This window comes from Sycon ciliatum, chromosome 9 (genome assembly GCF_964019385.1).
Source record: "Sycon ciliatum chromosome 9, ocSycCili1.1, whole genome shotgun sequence".
Lineage (NCBI taxonomy): Eukaryota > Metazoa > Porifera > Calcarea > Leucosolenida > Sycettidae > Sycon > Sycon ciliatum.
In genome coordinates, this window is record NC_088651.1 from 12294826 (window position 1) to 12317058 (window position 22233).

The following is a 22233-nucleotide window of genomic DNA, read 5'->3' on the forward strand; positions in this document are numbered from 1 at the left end:
ATAGTATACTGAGAGGCATGATCTCATACATTGAGAGGCATGATGTCATACACTGAGAAAAATGATGTCACACACTGAGGGCATGATGTCATTGTTATGCTGAAAGAGATAATTCCATACGCTGAGAGGCATAACAATTACAGAGGCTACAAATCCTTAAAAATCACCAGGCAGACAGTTAAAACATCCGCGGAGGTTGGATGAGTATAAACACTATAGTAGCTATGAGATATGAGTACAGGCTTACTCTGTAGCTGGTGCAGAGTGCAGGCTGACAAGAAAGGTAGCTCAAAGAGTTGACGCGGTAACCAAATTACTTTAAAATAATTACTAGGCGCTAAAATAAACGCTTGTGAAAATTTAGACTGCTCATGGAGTAGAGATGTTAATGGCTGCTGCAACTGTAGGATCGCTTGCCTAGACTTCTAAACGGTTTTCAATGCTGTTCACGGTTATCCTGAATTTTGAACTTTTTCAAATTCGTATTTTCGAGAAGGCGTTGCAACCTTGTGTCGATCATCCGGCATCTGAAGAGACAGGAGAGAAGAGAAGAATAGAAAGGGCGAGAAATGATAGAGAAGAGAGAGAGAGAGAAAAGAGAGAGAATAGAGAGAGAATAGAGAGAGAGAGAGAGAGAGAGAGAGAGAGAGAGAGAGAGAGAGAGAGAGAGAGAGAGAGAGAGAGAGAGAGAGAGAGAGAGAGAGAGAGAGAGAGAGAGAGAGAGAGAGAGAGAGAGAGGGAGAGGAGAGGGAGGGAGGGAGGGAGGGAGGGAGGGAGGGAGGGAGGGAGGGAGGGAGGGAGGGAGGGAGGGAGGGAGGAGGGAGGGAGGGAGGGAGGGAGGGAGGGAGGGAGGGAGGGAGGGAGGGACGGAAGGAGTGGACGGACGGACAGACAGAAGAGAGAGAGAGAGAGAGAGAGAGAGAGAAAGAGAGAAAGAGAGACAGGCAGACGGATAGACGGACGGACGGACGGACGGACGGACGGACGGACGGACGGACGGACGGACGGACAGACAGACAGAAGAGAGAGAGAGAGAGACAACAAAACGTCAGTAAGAGTGGTCAAAGTGCTTAATAATTTGCAAAGTGCTCAATTGTGACACACAATTATGTAGAATAACCTGGTAGGCACACTAACCAGGCTAATCTAGAGAGGGTTGGCAAGGAAAATGAAGAATGAAGAAAACAAATTATTTAATGTACTGCTGCTAACAAAATAGTGTCTGAACAACAATAAAAAAAACTATGGATGATTTGGAGTGTGAGCGTTATGAATGAATTTCTCCACTGAACTCTACTGTACGCAAGAGCAATATAACCTAAAACAGACACTTCTCTAGTTTCTAGTTTCTGGCAACTTTCATACTTTTAACTGCAGCACGATAAAATGAAGGATATGCGAGTTGCCTCCTGCCGAGCACCATGGCAACTGCTGAGCACGGTGCCAAACAGCGAGCACCATGCCAACCCTCGAGCACCATGCCAACCGCTAAGCACCATGCCAACTGCTAAGCACCATGCCAACCGCTAAGCACCATGCCAACGGCGAGCACCATACCAACCGCTAAGCACATTGGCAACCGTTCAGCACAGTAGTCAACGGTGACCACCATGCGACCACACAGACAAGGGGCTGCTCGCACCATGCGGCCACCCAGGACCCCACAGACAAGGGGCTGCTCGCATCACCAGTACAGGGCCCCCCACAGACAAGGGGCTGCTCGCATCACCAGTGCATGCGTCCACTTACTCACGCGGTAGGATCTCACATTCCGGCCGGGACACACGAGACACACATACACGCGCATGCACACACGCGTGCATGCACACACGCAAGCACGCACACACACACACACACACACACACACACACACACACAACACACACACACAACACACACACACACACACACACACAAGCACACACACAAGCACACACACACACACACTACCAACAAGGGTGCAGTACAGCTCAATGAAATCCAGTGGCGTCGCTCAAGTGCGCACCAGGCGTTGCGCAGCCAGCCCTAGACCTGTAAGCATAGTCCTGAGAAGTGGTGCAAGACACAAACTTGAGTGATGCGACTCACTGACTGGATGACATCAAGCACCACTGGATATCTACTTACGTTACAGGTTTTCCGCCAGCCGTCGTCAAGGCAAAGGTGATGGGTTCCCCGCCGTCGGTTATGTGCAAGTAATGATCCAAGGATGTGGTATCGGCATCCCCGTAGTGTGTTGCGGCATCGGTCAGCGCCATCATCCCAACGGCCTTGTACTCGCTGGGCCGTGGGGGCTGTGTGACAGCTGCCTTAGCTGCTGGCTTAGCCGCTGGCTTAGCCGCTGGCTTAGCCACTGCCTTGCCCGCCTTCTTGTCCGCCGCTTTCTGCTCACTCGCATTCCTGGCCGCTTTCCTTTCCCGCTCCTTTTGCTTCTTGGACTTCTTCTGGTCCTGGGAGTTGCCGGCGGCATCTTGTGCTGCTGCTGGTGATGCTGCTGCAGGCTGTGCCACCTTCTGAGCTCCACCCTTTGCATTCTTGCTGCCCTTGGCTTTCTGGTCCTGGTCAGCTGGTGCTGCAGCACCGGCAGCACCGGCCCCATCAAGTTTGTCTTGTATCACCGGCTCGACGCTGTCGATGTGGCACTTATTCTGCTTGAGCATGGCCTTGAACACACTCACGTGCAGTGCCTTGTTGTGGACCGCGGCGACATGATCTCGCTGCAGCTTGTCCAGCCTAGCGGTGAGTAGATCGAACAGGACGACGGTAGCCTGCTCCTGTGCGCTTTTCTGAAACAGCGGCGTGCCGTGCTCGCCCAGCTTCTCGCGTGGTAGCCCAGTGAACTCGACCTGGTAGGTGCTGAAACTCGCAGGGCCCGTGTCCTTGTCCTTCTTGGCGAGTCGCGTCGACTGCTTTTGGTCTGGCGATTGCTGCTGCTGTACGGCAGACGACCCTGGGAAAGGCACGTTGCGGCCCGGTGATTGGCGCTGTGCGGGAGACGGCTCTGGGTATTGAACTTCGGGCAGCAGGTTTGTTACGTCTGATGGGTACAGGGTAACGCTGGCGGCTAGCGCCGTCTGGCCGGGCCAGTTCTTCTTGCTCAAGGCATGCAGCTCGATCTGATGGGATATAAAGCGTATGGCATGCGTGCACGGGTGAACACGCAAGTACAAACGTACACACCCGTGAACACGTATGTACACACACACACACACACATGTACACACACACACACACACACACACACACATGTACACACACACACACACACACACACACACACACATGCGTGCACACATCCGCACCCACACATGATGCGCACACACACATGCACACACACACACACACACACACACACACACACACACACACACACACACACACACACACACACACACACACACACACACACACACACACACACACACACACACATGCACACATGCACACATGCACATATGCACACACATGCACACACAAAATACACACACATTCACACACACATGCACATGCACACACACACATGCACACCCGCCCACCCACACATCATTGCACGCACACGGCCATGCAGGATTTGTTAACATGATTTTCACCTCGCACACCAACAATTTTAGCACTCAGATCAAAATGACGTTAAAGTCAGAGTATCAATGTCGAATCTTGAACAAGTACAATGCTCAGTGCACGCATGTGTTCACATGTGCACTTGATGTAAATCCTTTCCCTTTGCCCACGCACTGCCAAAAGACAGTCTTGCAATTCCACCCCAGTGTGTATCACGTGCCCGCAGGAACCGGTCCGGTTGGTCACGTCATCGCCGCACCAACAACTTGTTGGCCACCAACGTGTGTATAGTACTGTCGAGAAGTGAAGGCCATGCATACCGGCAATGTCACACGCATAAACTGTATGAAAGACTACTGAGTGCAAGGACCAATCAAAAGCCACTGGTAGTACAAGTAGTCCGGAAAAAGTAAACAAAATACCACAGGAAGGTCTGAGTGCAGGGAAAAACATAGAACACATTGTGCTTTTGCGGTCGTTCTTACCAATGTCGCTTCCCTCTTGGTATGAACAATGATCACAACTGACCCGCTTACTACCACGTCCTGCGATGAACCGTCGACGTGCACCTCTACTATAGCTTGGCTCTGAAGCAGGTACACCTGAGTATGAAACTTGCTGCGGAGTTGACTTTTCACGTGATTACATATCCTTTTTTCCAAGTCCGTTTTAAGACGCTTCTTGTCAGACTCGGAAGTGCTGCTATATCTGGACTTAAACGGTTCCGTTACGCTGTCAGGAATCTGAACATTGTCCAGCAACACACTCCAGTATGACAGGTGTGATTTTCCTTTCCTTTGCTCGTTTCTAAAGAACATCTGTCTTGCACGGCTCAATTCGAGCCCGTGTTTACCGCGCGAAATTTCATCTGCCCTTTCTTGAAAGGTTTGGGGTTTCTTCTGGGGGCTGGGACATTTGCCACACCCCTGGCCATCGTCTCCCCTCTGGTCATCGTCCCCGTCCTGGTCATCGTCCCCGTCCTGGTCATCGTCCCCGTCCTGGTCATTATCCCCGTCCTGGTCATTATCCCCGTTCTGGTCATTGTCCCCGTCCTGGTCGTTATCCCCAGGCTGCCGGAGGTTGATGGGGTCTCCATCCTGGGCGTTATCCCCAGGCTGGACGTTCGGGATTGGCTTGTTATTGGGAGGAGAGTACTCCGCATGGAACTTAGGTACAGCTTTCAGATAGTCTAGAACCTGCAGGGAGCAGCATGGAGCAGCAGAAAATACAGATTATCGTTGGTAAGGTTGTGTTACGTCATACTCAGTTCACTTCACCATAGGTACAGGCATTGCCGCCTTCTTGCTGTGGGCCATGAATGATAGTGGTGTGAAGCGTAGCAAGCAAGCAGCCACATCACCCTGTCTCCTATTTGGGTAGAATGAGCATGCGTGTTGTCAGGTCACTGCAGTGTCAAAATGTGCGACATGCATAATGTGTGCGGCTAGCTGCCGATGTAAAAAGCTTGCTGCGCATTGCACTGCTAGAGCAGGATCAAATTTTAGTTTCTATGATAGGGAGGGAGGGAGGCAGGGGGGAGGAAGGGAGGGAGGGAGAAGAGAGAGAGAGAGAGAGAGAGAGAGAGAGAGAGAGAGAGAGAGAGAGAGAGAGAGAGAGAGAGAGAGAAAGAGGGAGAGAGAGAGAGAGAAAGAGAGGGAGAGAGAGACGGAGAGAGAGAGGGAGAGGAGAGGAAGAGAAAGAGAGAGAGAAAGAGAGAAGCACACACCACACCACATAGATAAACACATACATTTGATTGCAAATGAACACACAGCCTCTCCCGTCAGACAGCACAACACTCTCTCTCCAATACACCTTATGCACGTTGCACAGATGCACCAAGATCCCGTAGAATCCCGTAGAATTTCCTAGAATCTCGTAGAATCCCGTAGAATCTCGTAGAATCCGTAGAATCCCGTAGAATCCCATAGAATCTCGTAGAATCCGGTATACCCAGTTGGGTATTGAATGTGCAGGACCCTACCGGGTGTACTGCTGTTTCCACTGTGAATCGGGGCCTTCAAGGAATTTCATACGAAAACGTCCTTCCGACAAAGATCTAGCTAGTCATTAGTTCTATCCAAGGTGAAGAATCTGACACAATGAACACCCAACCGGGTTTGTACATGCCTGCGGCGGCCCTAGTACAGAACTTTGTACGTGTCTCTACAGCGCGCCTGAGGAGCATGCAGTGGTGCTATTGTCATTAGGACATTTGCCTGTTCTGGCTGCCACGTCTAAATAAATACGAACATTAAACATTGCCTCAAGCACAAATGCAGCCTCTCCAATGCACCTACCAGCTTAGCATGTCGCTCCTCATCGTAGTAGATTCGCACCTTGAACGATTCCGTTCCTATGTCACCCAGCTCCGCGGCTTTCCAGCGGGCGGGGAAAGCGGTTGCGCCGTACTGTAGGATGCGTTTGGCCAGGGCCAGGCGATCGTGTAGATCCACCAGCGTTGTGGGGTCGATGGGCAGCGTAACCTCGACTTGGTGCGCTGTAGCCTTGTAAATAACATCATCCGGCGTGACACCGGTCTTCAGAATACAGTCGATGTTTTCCAATTCTAGCATGATCTGTTGCAACTGCAGCAGCAGGGACATGGATAGAGATTAGAGGTAGCTATTACTAGTCTTTGTTAACTGACTCAGAGACTGAATCTCACACGGATACGGACACACACACACACACACACACACACACCACACACGCACACACACACACACACACACACACACACACACACACACACACACACACACACACACACATATACGCACATGGACACACATACGCACATGGACGCATACACACACAGACACATACACACACACGCACACACTCATACACATATACATACACGCTTACAGCAACACACAGTTTCCCTCCCAGACCCGGATATTTTGATGGCTGGCTTTTGTCACCAATGTCACCATGTCTCTTTCATTTTCCATGTGTATTTCGAGAGTTCGGTGGCATTGTCGTACTTGGATGGCGCATAGATGAGACATCGGCTCGACGGAGCCAGCATTCAAGAACCGTTTCAACAACCACACATCATCTATGTTCCATCCAAAGTACGAGAATGCCACCGAACTCTCGAAATACACATGGAACATGAAAGAGAAAGGCAAACAGACATCCATCAGATGGTCCATCATGAAGAAACGCTGAGCCTACAGCAACATCAGCAAGAGATGCAACCTTTGCCTGGAAGAAAAACTGCAGATCATCACCGCGGACAAGACAACGCTGCTGAACAAGAGGAGTGAACTTGTATCAAAATGCCGACACGCCAACAAATTCCTACTCAAAAGCCACAGTGCAGCCGTGACATAATCACAGGTGTGCAACATCCCCAATACACACATATGCACACACACACACGCACGCACACACACACACACACACACACACACACACCCACAAACACACACACACATGTACAATCATGTACATGCACATACACACCTGCGTGCACTTGCAAAACAAATATACAGTGTACTGTGACACGATCTGAAGCGAGCACATACGCGTGAGCCTAGAGCCCTCCGCATCACCAATAACACTTAAACAGTTCTGAGGGATTACCGTCACACCCTGGCTGCTGTGTACAAATTCACACCTTCCATTTCTATATTCAATAGCAATCTACACTTTCTGCGCTAATACCCTGGTACTGTAATAGCTCCCTCGCCTAAGCAACCATGCACACGGCCATCATGGCAATATTTTCTGCGCTGGATCAAACACCAACCAGCTATCGCTATTTCAAATTTGGATCGCTAGGCTATGCTTTATATTGGCCAAGTCCCACTGAGCATGTAGTAGTCGCCTGACGATTGCATTGAGCAAGAAACTCCGAGTTGCGACAACTCTGTAAAACTCCATTATGCCTTTTGTGTGTACATACATACATACATACATACATACATACATACATACATACATACATACATACATACATACATACATACATACATACATACCCAATGCTGTAGACAGCAAGCTGTTTCGGCCATAAAGGCCTCATCAGTACAGCTACGAGCTAAATAGGCCGAGCTACCAGCCATGGTGCAAAGGAGGCACCACAGACATTAAGGTAGCTCGTCGCTCTAGCGCCAGAGTGCTCAAACTACAAAATGTAGCGAGCATTACGCGATGCAGCAGCACTAGAGCAGCCTACTGAGAGTGCTCAACAAGGCGAAAGCCACATACATACATACATACATACATACATACATACATACATACATACATACATACATACATACATACATACATACATACATACATACATACATACTTACATACATACATACATACATACATACCCCTAGTGCTTTCTGTTATCCTTGTCCCGCCATACTGAGCTTTAAATAGTGGGTTATTTCTCTTGATGTTCATATCACCTGATGAGTGCCTGAGATGGCATGAAACTTTAAGTTGTGACTGATCAAGCCATCTGTTGTTCTGACTAGTGTGTAGTACATACATACATACATACATACATACATACATACATACATACATACATACATACATACATACAGGGGACACGATAAGATTTCGAAATTGCTCTGACACAATGTCCTGCCACTTCTGGAAGCGGTCGGACATGGCCGGACACTGTGATTTTTTACAAGTCTGGTACTCATAATAAAAAAATTATTATTATTGTCTTCACCAATTTCACACACGACACCACTGCATAATGCACACATGCATGTACATGCTACATCACACTGCGGTATTGCTGGTCACATCAAGGATGATCATCACACAGATCTCAAGTAGTGTAACACGGATTCAAATCGCTGTGCGTTTTTCAGCAAACATAGCAACTGTGATATGAGCGTGCAGTGTTTCTGCACATTTCGGATTTGAGCTGGTTTTTCAGCGGCAGATCAAAGACATTCATTTTTACGCAGTCGACAAAAGACAAAGTGGGCACCTGCTTGCCCATTCTAACTTCTTGTTGCCAGCTCCAAGATCGACAACATGTCACTTCCCGAGTTGGCTGAAGGCTCCCATCTTTGCAAACGCGATGTGCTCTTTTGTAGTTTCTACGCGACGTTGAATTTCTGACTAACCTTCGCTGCTGCTGCTCCGTCGATCTTTCACAGCGCCTGTGCAACAGGAGCGTAATTGACTGGATTTGCAGAAGACTGCTCCTTTCGATAGAGGCATATCGCAAGCTGGCACACATTTCTGACGCCTTGTTTCCCTGGAACAGGGACGTTTTCAATATTTCGGATTGTACAAGCGCCTCGCGTAATAGTTCCTATTGTAGCGAGAAAGCGAAGAAATTTCATTTCAAAACTCCTCGATCATTTGCTACGCTCAAACTGGAGCTACACTGAAGTAGACAGCTCCTTGTCTTGCTGTGAAACCCTCTTGTCACAGGTTGCTGCTCCCACTTCGTGAGACTTCTTTCCAGGCAGAGCGCCATTGTCCTCAGCCGTTCTCTTTCCCAGCGACGCTATAATTTTTTGTGAATTTCGATCGGACAGATTGTCCGTTCAAGAAAAAAAGCGCCGGATTCGAATCGAAAATGGTCGGAAAATGTCCGATGTCCGACCGTTATCGTGTCCCCTGTGTAACATACATACATACATACATACATACATACATACATACATACATACATACATACATACACATACATACTGTACCTACACACCTACACTCAATCTGTGGACAGAACTGTTTCGTCCGTTGTGGACTCTTCAGCACAGCACAGAGGAAATGACGCCAAACCTGATAGCAATGAAACATATATTTTCCAAAGCCAGATTTACCAGGCCCGAACGTACTTTGCCAGAGTGCTCAAACTGACAAGTCCCTTTGCAGCGCTCCACCTGTCGGTGGACTTTCCGCCCGACTAGTGGCTGGACACACCTCCGATGAAACAGAGAGACTAGCATCATTAATTTTGACCTGTCTAGTTGGGGGATAGCGCAGCTCGACTTGGCAGCAAAATCTCTCTTTCCCCTCCCCTTTCTCCCGCTCTGCCCCTCCCCCCTGCCCCGCCCCATTCCCCTCCCCTTGCCCCTCATCAGTTAGACAGACTAGTCAGTTATCTTAGGGAAAAAACAACCATGAACAAGTTCATTGGTTTTCGCAGCCCTTGGAGCTGAATATAAGAAGGAGCCAGCTGAATTGTCAATCGTTATTCAGCTGCAACTACAGCTTCTGGTCATTTTTTCTTCAAAGAACACAAACCCGGCTCGAGACAAAAAAAGAACAAGAAAGATAACAAAGTTGCATTCAGGGAGAACGAAGAAACGACTAAAACACAGAGTTGTGCATAATAATAACTTTACGGGGTTCGAGTCCTGGTGGGTCTGGCATTTTTTCTCTTTTCGGGCAGTTCACTTCCCAGACTGATCCTTAACTAAGAAAGTTAATAATATTATTATTAATTTGCTGACTTATCGCAACGAGATGCAGGTCTCTCTACACTTACGTTCTGAAGCATGTGAGGGTCATCGTCATCATCGTCAATAGCAATGGTCACCCTCACACAGCCTTCGCACTGGACAACGCGCGCCTGCTCCCCATATATATCGGTGAGGAGTTCTTGAACCTCATCGAAAGTTCCCAGTGGCCCCAAGCCCATGTAGAATACATGCTTGCGGCTCTGGACTCTCTGCGCGCTTGCAAACTGGCCCAGCGGGTGGGGAATGCACGGCTGTGTGGCAATTTTCACAAGTTTCGTCACCGTTTCCGTTTCCTGCACACAAACAGACACAATATATACTACATAGGTCAGGCAATGGAGAGATGGAGACACAGAAAAAGAGAGAGAGAGAGAGAGAGAGAGAGAGAGAGAGAGAGAGAGAGAGAGAGAGAGAGAGAGAGAGAGAGAGAGAGAGAGAAAGAGAGAGAGGGAGAGAGAGGGAGAGAGAGGGAGAGAGAAAGACAGAGAGAGAGAGAATGAGAGAATGAGAGAAAGAGAGAAAGAGAGAGAGAGAGAGAGAGAGAGAGAGAGAGAGAGAGAGAGAGAGAGAGAGAGAGAGAGAGAGAGAGAGAGAAAGAGAGAGAGGGAGAGAGAGGGAGAGAGAGGGAGAGAGAAAGACAGAGAGAGAGAGAATGAGAGAATGAGAGAAAGAGAGAAAGAGAGAGAGAGAGAGAGAGAGAGAGAGAGAAAGAGAGAGAGAGAAAGAGAGAGAGAGAGAAAGAGAGAGAGGGGGGGGGGGAGAGAGAGAGAGAGAGGGAGAGAGAACGAGAGAGAGAGTTTGTGTCATTCATTAGCCTATTTTCCTGAGTATATATCCAACTGGCGTGGAGCATATTGCATGTACATGTGCCGCCGAGGCAAAGGTGAAGGTAGTCCATAGTCAATTCTAATCGTATGGGGGGGGGGGGTGTCAGAGACCTCCTGCTTCACAGAGCTCGGTATAGTGAGGGCAGTGCTCATCTTCTCTCCCCCACCGCCCTTGCCTCCCCAAGCAAAGTCATGCAGGTGCCCAATCTCGGATGCGTCGCGCCTGCAAAGGTTGAGAGCAGTATTCACTCGCGCTGGGAATTGAACGGCATGTGAGGCCCTCCCGTACGTGTGGAAGGTCTTTTGAGGCTCTCCCATACGTCTGGAAGATCTTGTGAGGCCCTCCCGTACGTCTGGAAGGTCAATGCACCTAACATGTTGCCAGCCACGCAGGCCATGTGCACACAGGCCATGTGCACACAGGCCATGTGCACACAGGCCATGTGCACACAAGCCATGTGCACACAGGCCATGTGCACACAGGCCATGTGCACACAGGCCATGTGCACACAGGACATGTGCACACAGGCCATGTGCACACAGGCCATGTGCACACAGGCCATATGCACACAGGTCATGTGCACACAGGCCATGTGCACACAGGCCATGTGCACACAGGCCATGTGCACACAGGCCATGTGCACACAGGCCATGTGCACACAGGCCATGTGCACACAGGCCATGTGCACACAGGCCATGTGCACACAGGCCATGTGCACACAGGCCATGTGCACACAGGCCATGTGCACACAGGACAATGACAGTACTAGTATGCTGTGCTGTTGGAAACTGGTGCTTGGCCTCCTCCTCCTCTACTACAGCGGCGGGCTGAAAGGGTTAATAAGCGCCACATCATTCTAGGGCCTTTGTGTGGACGGTGTGAAATAACAGAACCGGTTCGGATGTGCAGCGCTATGTGAATGGGTGTGTCCACCCGAATTCCTTTCGGAGATGAAACTGCAGCAAGCCTCGGCCCTTCTTCAGATTTGTGGGAAAGTTCAAATTGGGTGACATGTTGGAGGTAGCAGACTACAGTCAACTTCGCTTATAACGACACTCGGCGGGGCATCAAAAAAGTGTCCTTATTCGCGAAGTGTCGTTATACCCAAAGTCTCATTATATGTATTACAGTTGGAAGGGACTTTGCTCTGGGCACGGAAATGTTGTCGTTATTCGCGAATTGTCGTAATATCCGCAGTCGTTATTAGCGAAGTTGACTTTACTCACTATCACATGTACTGCCGTGGACATGGAAATCCGGTCGCACATCCAGCGGCCCCAGGGAGCTGGCCATGCAGCCGTGGGTAAGCAGTACACATGTGCTGCAGCCCGCTGGTCGCATCGGATCAAGCGCAGTTCTGTACGCGCTGAGGGCACCGCCCCGGTAAATCGACTGGATGTCCATGTCCACGACAGTAGGTGCCTCGGATTGTATTGCCCAAAATACGGGTATACCCATGTGCCTGCCGGTGACTTGTGATCTTGTAAAAAAAATTATACTTCCAGCGGCATAGCTGTTCCCCTTTTTTGCGGGGGGGGGGGGGGGGGGTGGTGCACGGCTGCATACGAGTATGGCTGTGTAGGATGGCTGGTGCATTTCATTCATGGCCATCACGTGCATGTTGAAGCTAGACGGTGATTTTCTTCTGTCTTCCTGTCACTTATCTCCTTTCCTCCCTTTGCTACTTTCTTTCCATATTCTCCCTTACGTTTGTTTGGGTCGGTAGTCCCCGTTCAATGAGATGTGAAAACAGAGTAAAATAAACTCCAACAAACCAACAGCAAACAAAGGTCGACATTTTTAAAGGGGGGGGGGGTGTGTGCACGGCTCACTGTGGGCCATGCCGGCTGCGCGTGTGACTTCACACTGGCATGGACTGCTGCATCATTACGTGTGTGACTTCACACAGGCATGGACTGCATCATCATTGGTCTTACTCACCTGTTCACTGCCGCCGTCTTGCAGGTTTTGGTCGAAATACTCCGCGACGAGCACGGGTACTTTGGGGTTGTCTTCTTTCGCCTTGACGGGCTCATTCTCCATATTTTCTGCGCCGTTCAGGACGTCCTTGAACTGAGTAATGTCCATGAATCCCATTCCACTGTAAGAGCTGAGTTTAAAAGTCCTACGTTGTTCCGAGGTTCTCCCGGTGTAGCCCTTAAGCTCCTTCACTCCGTTCGAGCCAAGGTAGGCGTAGTGATTTTTATCAGTACCGTACTCAGCATCCAGTAGATTAGACAGCTTTTGCGGCTGGATCATATACACACACATATACACATACACACATACATACATACACACATACATACTACTACTACTACTACTACTACTACTATGTACAGCTACCCTATCGGGCCACGTCGCTCCCAGAAACGGGAGACAACGACAAGAAGAGAGAAGAGAAGAGAGAGAAATCGCAAAGTCAACAATATTTGGCATGCACATACATACACACACATATATACACTCACACATATACACACACATACATACACACAGAGACATACACACACATATATACACACACACACAACTATATACACACACATATACACACACACATATGCACACACATATACACACACACACATATACACACACACACATACACACACACATACACACACACACATACACACACACACATGATGCACACACACATACACACAGAGACATTCATACACACATATACACACACACAGACATACACACACACAAACACACAAGCACCCGTGCTTGCACACAGAAGAAGTGAAAGGGTAGGGAGTTATAACTCTGCTAAGGCTTCATCAAACAGGCATAAGCCGACAGTGGACAGCTTGTGGAGATGTATGGCCAGATTTTCAAACTTAAATTAGGTTGGTGTTTAGCCAGGATTCGACCCTAATGCGGCTTCCAACAGGATTGTTTTTAATGTATAAATAGCATATGCTTGAAAAGAGTCCAAACCATTCACGTGCTCGCCAATGACACAACAAACATAGACCAAAACACTAGCAACTCAAAATTTAATGGAGAGTTTTGCTCCTGTCATTCCGGGCACATGCCTAACAGATACCTGAGTTTTGCTCCTGTCATGTCTGGCATATGACTGACACATGTCAGGCATGTGTCAGGCTTGTGTCAGGCATGTGTCAGGCATGTGTCGGGCATATGTCAGGCATATGTCGGGCATGCGTCGGGCATGCGTCAGGCATGCGTCAGGCATGCGTCAGGCATGTGTCAGGCATGTGTCAGGCATGTGTCAGGCATGTGTCAGGCATGTGTCAGGCATGTGTCAGGCATGTGTCAGGCATGTGCCAGGCATGTGCCAGGCATGTGCCAGGCATGTGCCAGGCATGTGTCAGGCATGTGTCAGGCATGTGTCAGGCATGTGTCAAGCATGTGCCAGGCATGTGCCAGGCATGTGCCAGGCATGTGCCAGGCATGTGTCAGGCATGTGTCAGGCATGTGTCAGGCATGTGTCAGGCATGTGTCAGGCATGTGTCAGGCATGTGCCAGGCATGTGCCAGGCATGTGCCAGGCATGTGCCAGGCATGTGCCAGGCATGTGTCAGGCATGTGTCAGGCATGTGTCAGGCATGTGTCAGGCATGTGTCAGGCATGTGTCAGGCATGTGTCAGGCATGTGCCAGGCATGTGCCAGGCATGTGCCAGGCATGTGCCAGGCATGTGCCAGGCATGTGCCAGGCATGTGTCAGGCATGTGTCAGGCATGTGTCAGGCATGTGTCAGGCATGTGTCAGGCATGTGTCAGGCATGTGTCAGGCATGTGTCAGGCATGTGTCAGGCATGTGTCAGGCATGTGTCAGGCATGTGTCAGGCATGTGTCAGGCATGTGTCAGGCATGTGTCAGGCATGTGTCATGCATGTGTCATGCATGTGTCATGCATGTGTCAGGCATGTGTCAGGCATGTGTCAGGCATGTGTCAGGCATGTGTCAGGCATGTGTCAGGCATGTGTCAGGCATGTGTCAGGCATGTGTCAGGCATGTGTCAGGCATGTGTCAGGCATGTGTCAGGCATGTGTCAGGCATGTGTCAGGCATGTGTCAGGCATGTGTCAGGCATGTGTCAGGCATGTGTCAAGCATGTGTCAAGCATGTGCCAGGCATGTGCCAGGCATGTGCCAGGCATGTGCCAGGCATGTGCCAGGCATGTGCCAGGCATGTGTCAGGCATGTGTCAGGCATGTGTCAGGCATGTGTCGGGCATGTGTCAGGCACGTGTCAGGCATGTGTCAGGCATGTGTCAGGCATGTGTCAGGCATGTGTCAGGCATGTGTCAGGCATGTGTCAGGCATGTGTTAGAATGCATCACTACATCACCTGGCTGTAGTGATGGATAGTTATGTTTTCTGGTTGCATGCGCCACATTGTATTCTGGCATCTGCCAAATTCACAACAAAGGGTGAAAGCTTGTCAGTGAGCGTTTTCTCTTTCAGTACGCTGTGACCAAGAACAGTACTCACATCTGCCATCCTCTGAAGTCCCACAACGAGGTTTCCGGGCTCCTTGACTCTCTCGAAGATGAAAATCGCGTTGTGCCCTAGTTGCTTTAGGCCCTCATGAAGAACCTTGTAGGAGAGTTGTCGTGCATTTACCCCACTGGGGTTTTGCTGAGGGGCTGAGGTCTTCCAGACTTGCAGCGTCTCGAATTCCAGGAAGATCTCGGGATCGGGTCCGAAGTTTGCGTCATCAGTGCCGACTATCTTCCAACCGACCAATTGGGAATGGTGACCGACTAGGGGATTCCCCTGGCCTATGCCCCCTGTTCTCGCACGTTTGAGCACGCTGACGCTCACGCCTTGTGAGTGTTGCTCAATTCTTTTTACTTCCTGTGCGTCGTCTCCTTGTTGTGCTACCTGACCTTGCGCTTGCTGTTGTATTGTGCCCAAGTCAAACTGTTTAGTGTCCTCTTTCCAGGTCATGTCTTTGCTGAACGTTACCTTGTCTGGTTTCCTTTGAAACCGCTCCGATAGCTGGGCATAAACGTCGGCCTTATCGAGGGCAGTGAAGGCAAGTGCAATATTTTCCGCAAGCTGTGTAGTGATAGTAGTGGCAGTAGAACAAATCCAAAACACACGGTCGTACGGGTTAAAACAAGTTCACATTTCCCCGTCAGGCTCAGTTTAATAGACCGAGTATATCCACATCCTTAGGACCGTTAACACACTGCACAGATTAGTGTTCAGCTGCGGCTCCTAAAACGAGTTGCGAGGTCAGTAAATCAGGTCAACCATCAAAGTGGCCAAAGACCCCAAATCCCGTTCCATGTATGCCAATATGTAGGTAACGCTATGCAGGATCTATGGTTGTGTAGGGTGTTGAACAGTGCATTGCAAATCTATGGTCGTGTAGCGTGCTGAACAGTGCATTGCAAAGCTATGGTCGTGTAGCGTGTTGAACAGTGCATTGCAAATCTTTGGTTGTGTGGGGTGTTGAACAGTGCATTGCTAATCAATGGTCGTGTATCCTGTTGAACAGTGCATTGCAAACCTATGATCGTGTAGCGTGTTGAACAGTGCACTGCTAATCTATGATGAAGAGAGAGAGAAGGAGTGTAATTCGCACCAAAAACAGAGAGTGGAGAGAGAAGAGGAGAGATGTGAAATGGTATGGAACTCGCACCAAATAAATTGTGGGTAAAAAACCGTCTCGACTGTGTTTTAGGCAGTGAGGGAAAAGTGAACGGAGAAAAAAAGGAGAAGAGAAAAGAGAGAGAGAGAGAGAGAGAGAGAGAGAGAGAGAGAAGGGGGAAAAGAGAGAAGAGGGAGAGAAGAGAGAGACAGGGAGTGAGAGACCCAATAGCGGCTCATGCCTTTTAACAATTCTCACCTCCATCTGCCCTTCAAATGAGTCGCCTTTACCGTCAGTTGGGGCTCCCAGAATGTCAAATACCACCTTTAGGTACGGGCCGGATGGATCAATCAGAGACGTCACCGATACCAGATTTACTGTGTATTCCCGTGGGACCTTTTCGATGATTGTGCGGATGATGTCAAAGTGCCTTTTTTCCTGCTGCACCGCCAGACTCCTCACAAGCACTGTAGCGCGCCGTGCTGCATAAAAGCTTGGAAAATCGAATATTTTACTCTGGATCTTTCCATTGTCGTCGTCGCTGGCAACTTGACTGTTTTTAAGATAGGCAGAACACAGAGTGAAAGAGAAAAGTCGGTGCATGCATAGCAGTCGGTGTCGGATCACTGGACTCGTAATCTCGTGCTGTCCGGGCTGTCACAACCCTCACTAATAAAGTCACTTGACTCTCACAACAGACACGATGGAACAGGACTCAGACAAGGAGAAAGGTATTATTCGGAAGGACTTATTGCAAGAACAAACACATCATTCGAGCAGAGGAAAACAAACTACAACTTGTCTCCACTTGCGAAACAGAAAACTAACAACAGCACTGACTACTCTATCAGTACATGTATGAATAAGGGCAGGTTGCATGCAAATATGGATGAAAGTACTGCTCACGGTTCACACGGTTCACATGGTTCAGTTCGCGCGAGCCGCGAGCACGCGCGTATGCCCGACCCGCGTATGCACAGATGGTGACATGAGACAAGACATATTAGGGACCATCGCAAAAGTTCGCAGAAGCCCCCGAAACGAAGACCGTGAGTTTCGGGCCTGACCCCCCTCCCTCCCCCCTCAAACGAAACGACAGTCACAATATGGCCTTCATTATTTCACTTGGATGCTCACACATAATAATTATTATAATATTAATAATACAGCAGGGGTTCATAAACCCTATGAACCCCTCCTAGTACTAGTACCGTAAAGTACCGCCAGAGCGCCCCACCATCTCGTCCTTTCGTGGTCGTATTGTCGAGGTGGTCTGCTGTCTGTAGGTCATACGATATGAACCTTGTACACATATAGCACGTTTTGCATTCAATCCGTACCTTCGAGTGGACACAAGCTCCACACAAAAACCTGCCAAGTGTGACCTTAGTACACTAAGCTTCTTACATCGTACGAACTTCGTTGCACTCTGCCATACGATTTTCCTTTCTCTGGCTGTAAAATCAAGGTGGGGCGCTCTCGCGAGACGGGGCGCTCTGGCGGTACTTTACGGTACTAGCAAGAGTCCATAAACCACGCGTTTTATGGACTCTTGGTACTAGACTACACACAGTGTACAGGCAGCCAGCTACGCGACACGCGCAGTTGCATGAATGGACTACGCGTCCTGACAAGCGATCTACGCCCGCTGTGATGGCATGCTAATCCTACAGCTCCTATAATTATGTCGTCAATACTTTTTTGAATTGAAGCCCGGTTTGCGATTTTCGCACCGACTCCCTCCCCCCCCCCCCCCCCCCCAAACGTATGCTCTTCGTTTCAGGGGCTTCTGCGAACTTTTGCGATGGTCCCTTAAACTCAGTGTCGCGACCTATTAATACATGTAGTAATATTACTAATCGTATGATGGAAGAAGGTGGAGGACCGAACAGTCGGTGTATGCATAGCAGTCTGTGCATGCATAGCAGTCGGTGCATGCATAGCAGTCGGTACATGAATGGCAGTCGGTGCATGCATAGCAGCCGGTGCCTGCAGAGCAGTCGGTGCCTGCATAGCAGTCGGTGCATGCATAGCAGCCGATGCATGCATAGCAGTCGACGCATGCATAGCAGTCGACGTATGCATAGCAGTCGGTGCGTGCATAGCAGTCCGTGCATGCATAGCAGCCGATGCATACATAGCAGCCGATGCATGCATAGGTGCATGCATAGCAGCCGATGCATACATAGCAGCCGATGCATGCATAGGTGCATGCATAGCAGTCGGTGCATGCATAGCAGCCGATGCATGCATAGCAGTCGACGCATGCATAGCAGTCGACGTATGCATAGCAGTCGGTGCGTGCATAGCAGTCCGTGCATGCATAGCAGTCGGTGCATGCATAGCAGCCGATGCATACATAGCAGCCGATGCATACATAGCAGCCGATGCATGCATAGGTGCATGCATAGCAGTCGATGCATGCATAGCAGCCGATGCATGCATAGCAGCCGATGCATGCATAGCAATTGGTGCATGCATTGCAGTCGGTGTATGCATAGCAGTCGGTGTATGCATAGCAGTCAGTGCATGCATAGCAGTCGGTGCATGAATGGCAGTCTGAGTCGGTGCAAGAATGGCAGTCGGTGAATGCATAGCAGTCGGTGCAAGAATATCAGTCAGTCCATGCAAGCAGTCGGTGCATGCATAGCAATTGGTGCATGCAAAGCAGTCGGTGCATGCATAGCAGTCGGTGCATGCATAGCAGTCGGTGCATGTATAGCAGTCGGTGCATGCATAGCAATCGGTGAATGCATAGCAGTCGGTGCATGCACAGCAGTCGGTGCATGCATAGCAGTCGGTGCATGCACAGCAGTCGGTGCATGCATAGCAGTCGGTGCATGCAGAGCAGTCTGTGCATGCATAGCAGTCGGTACATTCTTCTTGCCATTGCTGTTGTCCCACCAGAGAAGACCGGTGTTTGTGCGAGTAGGCACGTTGTAGTATTTTCATTATTATTATTTTAAACTCGGATGTTGAGCCAATATAGTTAGGATGATCATCATTATTATTTTATTTTTCCCGTAGCTATGCAGAAGACGTTACTTCAGTAACGTCTGGCGCTAGCCAGGGTCCACACAGCTTTAATTTGGTGTTTGTTTGTTTGTTTGTTTGTTTGTGTCACGGCTGGAGCTATCCCGTATCTGTCCCGTATCTGTGACTACAAAGGCTCTACAGGATTGTACATAACAGCTGTCCACAATATTTGCAGGCTCCTGTATCTGTCCCGTACCGTACCAATATTCGTCGTATTATGTATACGGCTCCCTGATGTAGAGGAAGATTTGGAAAGAAATAGGGAGACGAGGAGGAAATTAAATTAGAATAGATGCCGAATAGGTGATAGGATGCGTCAGCATACACATACTTTGGAAGAGAGATCCCGTCGTCTCCAAAATAAGCGTGAACGAGCGCTTCAGCGCCGGTCACAGGAAACGTCGGAAGAGAGATCCCGTCGACTCCAGAACGCCCGTGATCGGCAGAGTCCGCCGGTCCCAGGCAACGTCAGGAGTGAAATCCCGTTAAGTCCAGAACGCCCGTGATCGGCACAGGCTAAGCCGGTCCAAGGAAACGTCAGGACAGACATCCCGTCGAGTCCAGAACGCCCGTGATCGGCAGAGTCAGCGCCGGTCCCAGTAAACGTCAGGACAGACATCTCGTCGACGCGCAGAAAAACTAAATCTGCAGCCTCTTTTGCCGTCGGACAGGATACGTATTTTAGGAGACTGTAAAGTTATGTAATGTGCTCCACAGGCAACCATGCATTCGGCGTCGTCATTGGCTCAACAGGTCAATGTACATGTATTACTACAAAAAGGCCAGAAAATCCGATTACTGAATCAACTAATTTTCGCTGGCGATTTAATTTCGCTGATTTCGCCGCTTGGTACCAACCGGCCAAAGTAAATCGCAGGCCAAAGTTTGTCATATAGGCAAATGATGCACGATTGAGCAATGGATGCATGTGAGAGCAAAAATACCTATCGATTTCAAATTTGACGTGAAATTGCGCGTCACGTCGGAAATAACGTGCATCTTAACTTTCTAATCGGCCAAAATTTGTTGATTTACAGTATAAGGAGATAAAAAGAAAAGAAGGAGCAAACCAAAAGTAGATGATTATTAGAGAAATAACAATCCGCAATAAATTCTGCAAATACTTTTGCCTAACTCATAATATTCAAACCGATTGAAACGTTTTGCAATACAGTGATGTGGCCAATCGACGGAAAAAGACGTTTCCATCAGTTCTTATAACATGTACAATGAGCTAGGCAAAAAAGCATAAAAGCATAGCGTAGGGCCCTGAGCTTCCAAGCTCTCTCGTTTATTATTATTATCGTACATTTGAGGATCTCCCAAAGTCATAGTCTAAAAGGTTTCAAACGAAAAACGGCCTTCAAAGTGTTTTTCAATTGTTTTCGTTCCATTTCGTTCTCGTGTAAACGGCAAAAACGTTTTACTAGTACGAGCCTTGTACTCAAAAGATGCCACTGCCAGCCTGCGTCCGGCCAACTTATTGCACGTGACCATTGTGCGCGCGCCGAAAAACGTGTTGCAGTGTGCACGATTATCGTTTCCGTGTAAACAGCAAAAACGTTTCGAAAACGATTGAAAAACGTTTTTCAATCGTTGTTGTGTAAATGAGGCCTTACATTTTTGAAACGTTTTTCAGCGTTGTCGTGTAAACGCTCTTATCAAAGTCTAGTCTGTGGAAGCGTATTCTTTTGAAAACGTTTTTGACAAAAACGTTTTTCTATCGTTGTCGTGTGAACGAGATCTAAATTGTAGGGAGTTCCATTATAATGGGAGGTGGAAGGGTAAAGGTAGCAAACAGTGGATGGCTAATGTACAGTCTAGCTAAAAAAATACATTAATATGGATGCAGATTGAGTATTTTGCTCCTGCTCTTGTAGCAGTTGAGCACTCTCATGTTGGGTTGTGCCTTTGCTGTTTGCGACTTGTCAGTTTGAGCACTCTGGCAAGGTACATTCGGACCTGGTTTAAATCTGGCTTTGGAAATGTATTTTCATTGCTACAAGGTTCGGCCTCATTTTCTCTGTGCTGCGCTGATGAGTCCACAAAGGACGAAACAGTTCTGTCCGCAGATTGAGTAATATGGGCTGAATAGTCCAGAATGGTCCTGTACTCAATAATACCAAGAGTCCATAACCCAAGAGTATGCAACTGTGATCTCTTTTCTATGGGCCAACCGCGCGGCGCGCTGCCTTCATTACATCATTCAGCTGCAGTCCGCGCACTGCGGAAAATCAAACACCGCACTTTCCCTCTAGTTTGAAACGAACTTTCGTACGGAACTGGAGTTCACGCGCCAGAATTCAGAGATTGTGTAGGTACTGGAACGAATCGAGCAAAAACGGATGGGCTCGTGCGAGAAATTGAGAGTTTGAATGCATGCTTTCAGAGTGTGATGAAGGCAAGTTACGTAATGAAGGCAGCGCGCCACGCATGCCCCCATAATCACAGTTGCATACTCTTGGGTTATGGACTCTTGATAATACCTATAGCCTCGGGCCGGGGTATGCCTTGAAATACAAATAATACAGAAACAATAACCTACGAGGAGACAATAGTCGTAAAATAGCTAAGGGAACGAGAGAGCTTGGAAGCTTGGACGGGCCCTACGCTATGCTTTTAATGTAAAAAGGTCAGAAAATCCGATTTTATGGAGATAAAAAGGAAAAGAAGGAGCAAACCAAAAGCGGATGAAGTGAGAGAAAAATAACAATCCGCAATAAATTCTGCAAATACTTTTGCCTAACTCATATTCAAACTGATTGAAACGTTTTTGCAATACAATGATG

General features: G+C 48.7%; 1 protein-coding gene across 1 annotated transcript in view; it reads right to left on the reverse strand.

The window, feature by feature from the left end:
* Positions 1-259: 259 nt before the first annotated feature.
* LOC135824266 (uncharacterized) overlaps positions 260-22233 on the reverse strand; it is a 31254-nt gene continuing 9280 nt past the window's right edge. The window contains exons 5-13 of the mRNA XM_065336996.1: positions 16667-16961; positions 15301-15870; positions 12777-13085; positions 10034-10300; positions 6552-6740; positions 5862-6149; positions 4047-4757; positions 2128-3116; positions 260-527 (exon numbers count right to left, since the gene is read on the reverse strand). Coding sequence (XP_065193068.1) covers positions 437-527; positions 2128-3116; positions 4047-4757; positions 5862-6149; positions 6552-6740; positions 10034-10300; positions 12777-13085; positions 15301-15870; positions 16667-16961 — 3709 coding nt within the window. The 3' untranslated portion in view covers positions 260-436. The remainder of the gene's footprint in view (positions 528-2127; positions 3117-4046; positions 4758-5861; positions 6150-6551; positions 6741-10033; positions 10301-12776; positions 13086-15300; positions 15871-16666; positions 16962-22233) is intronic.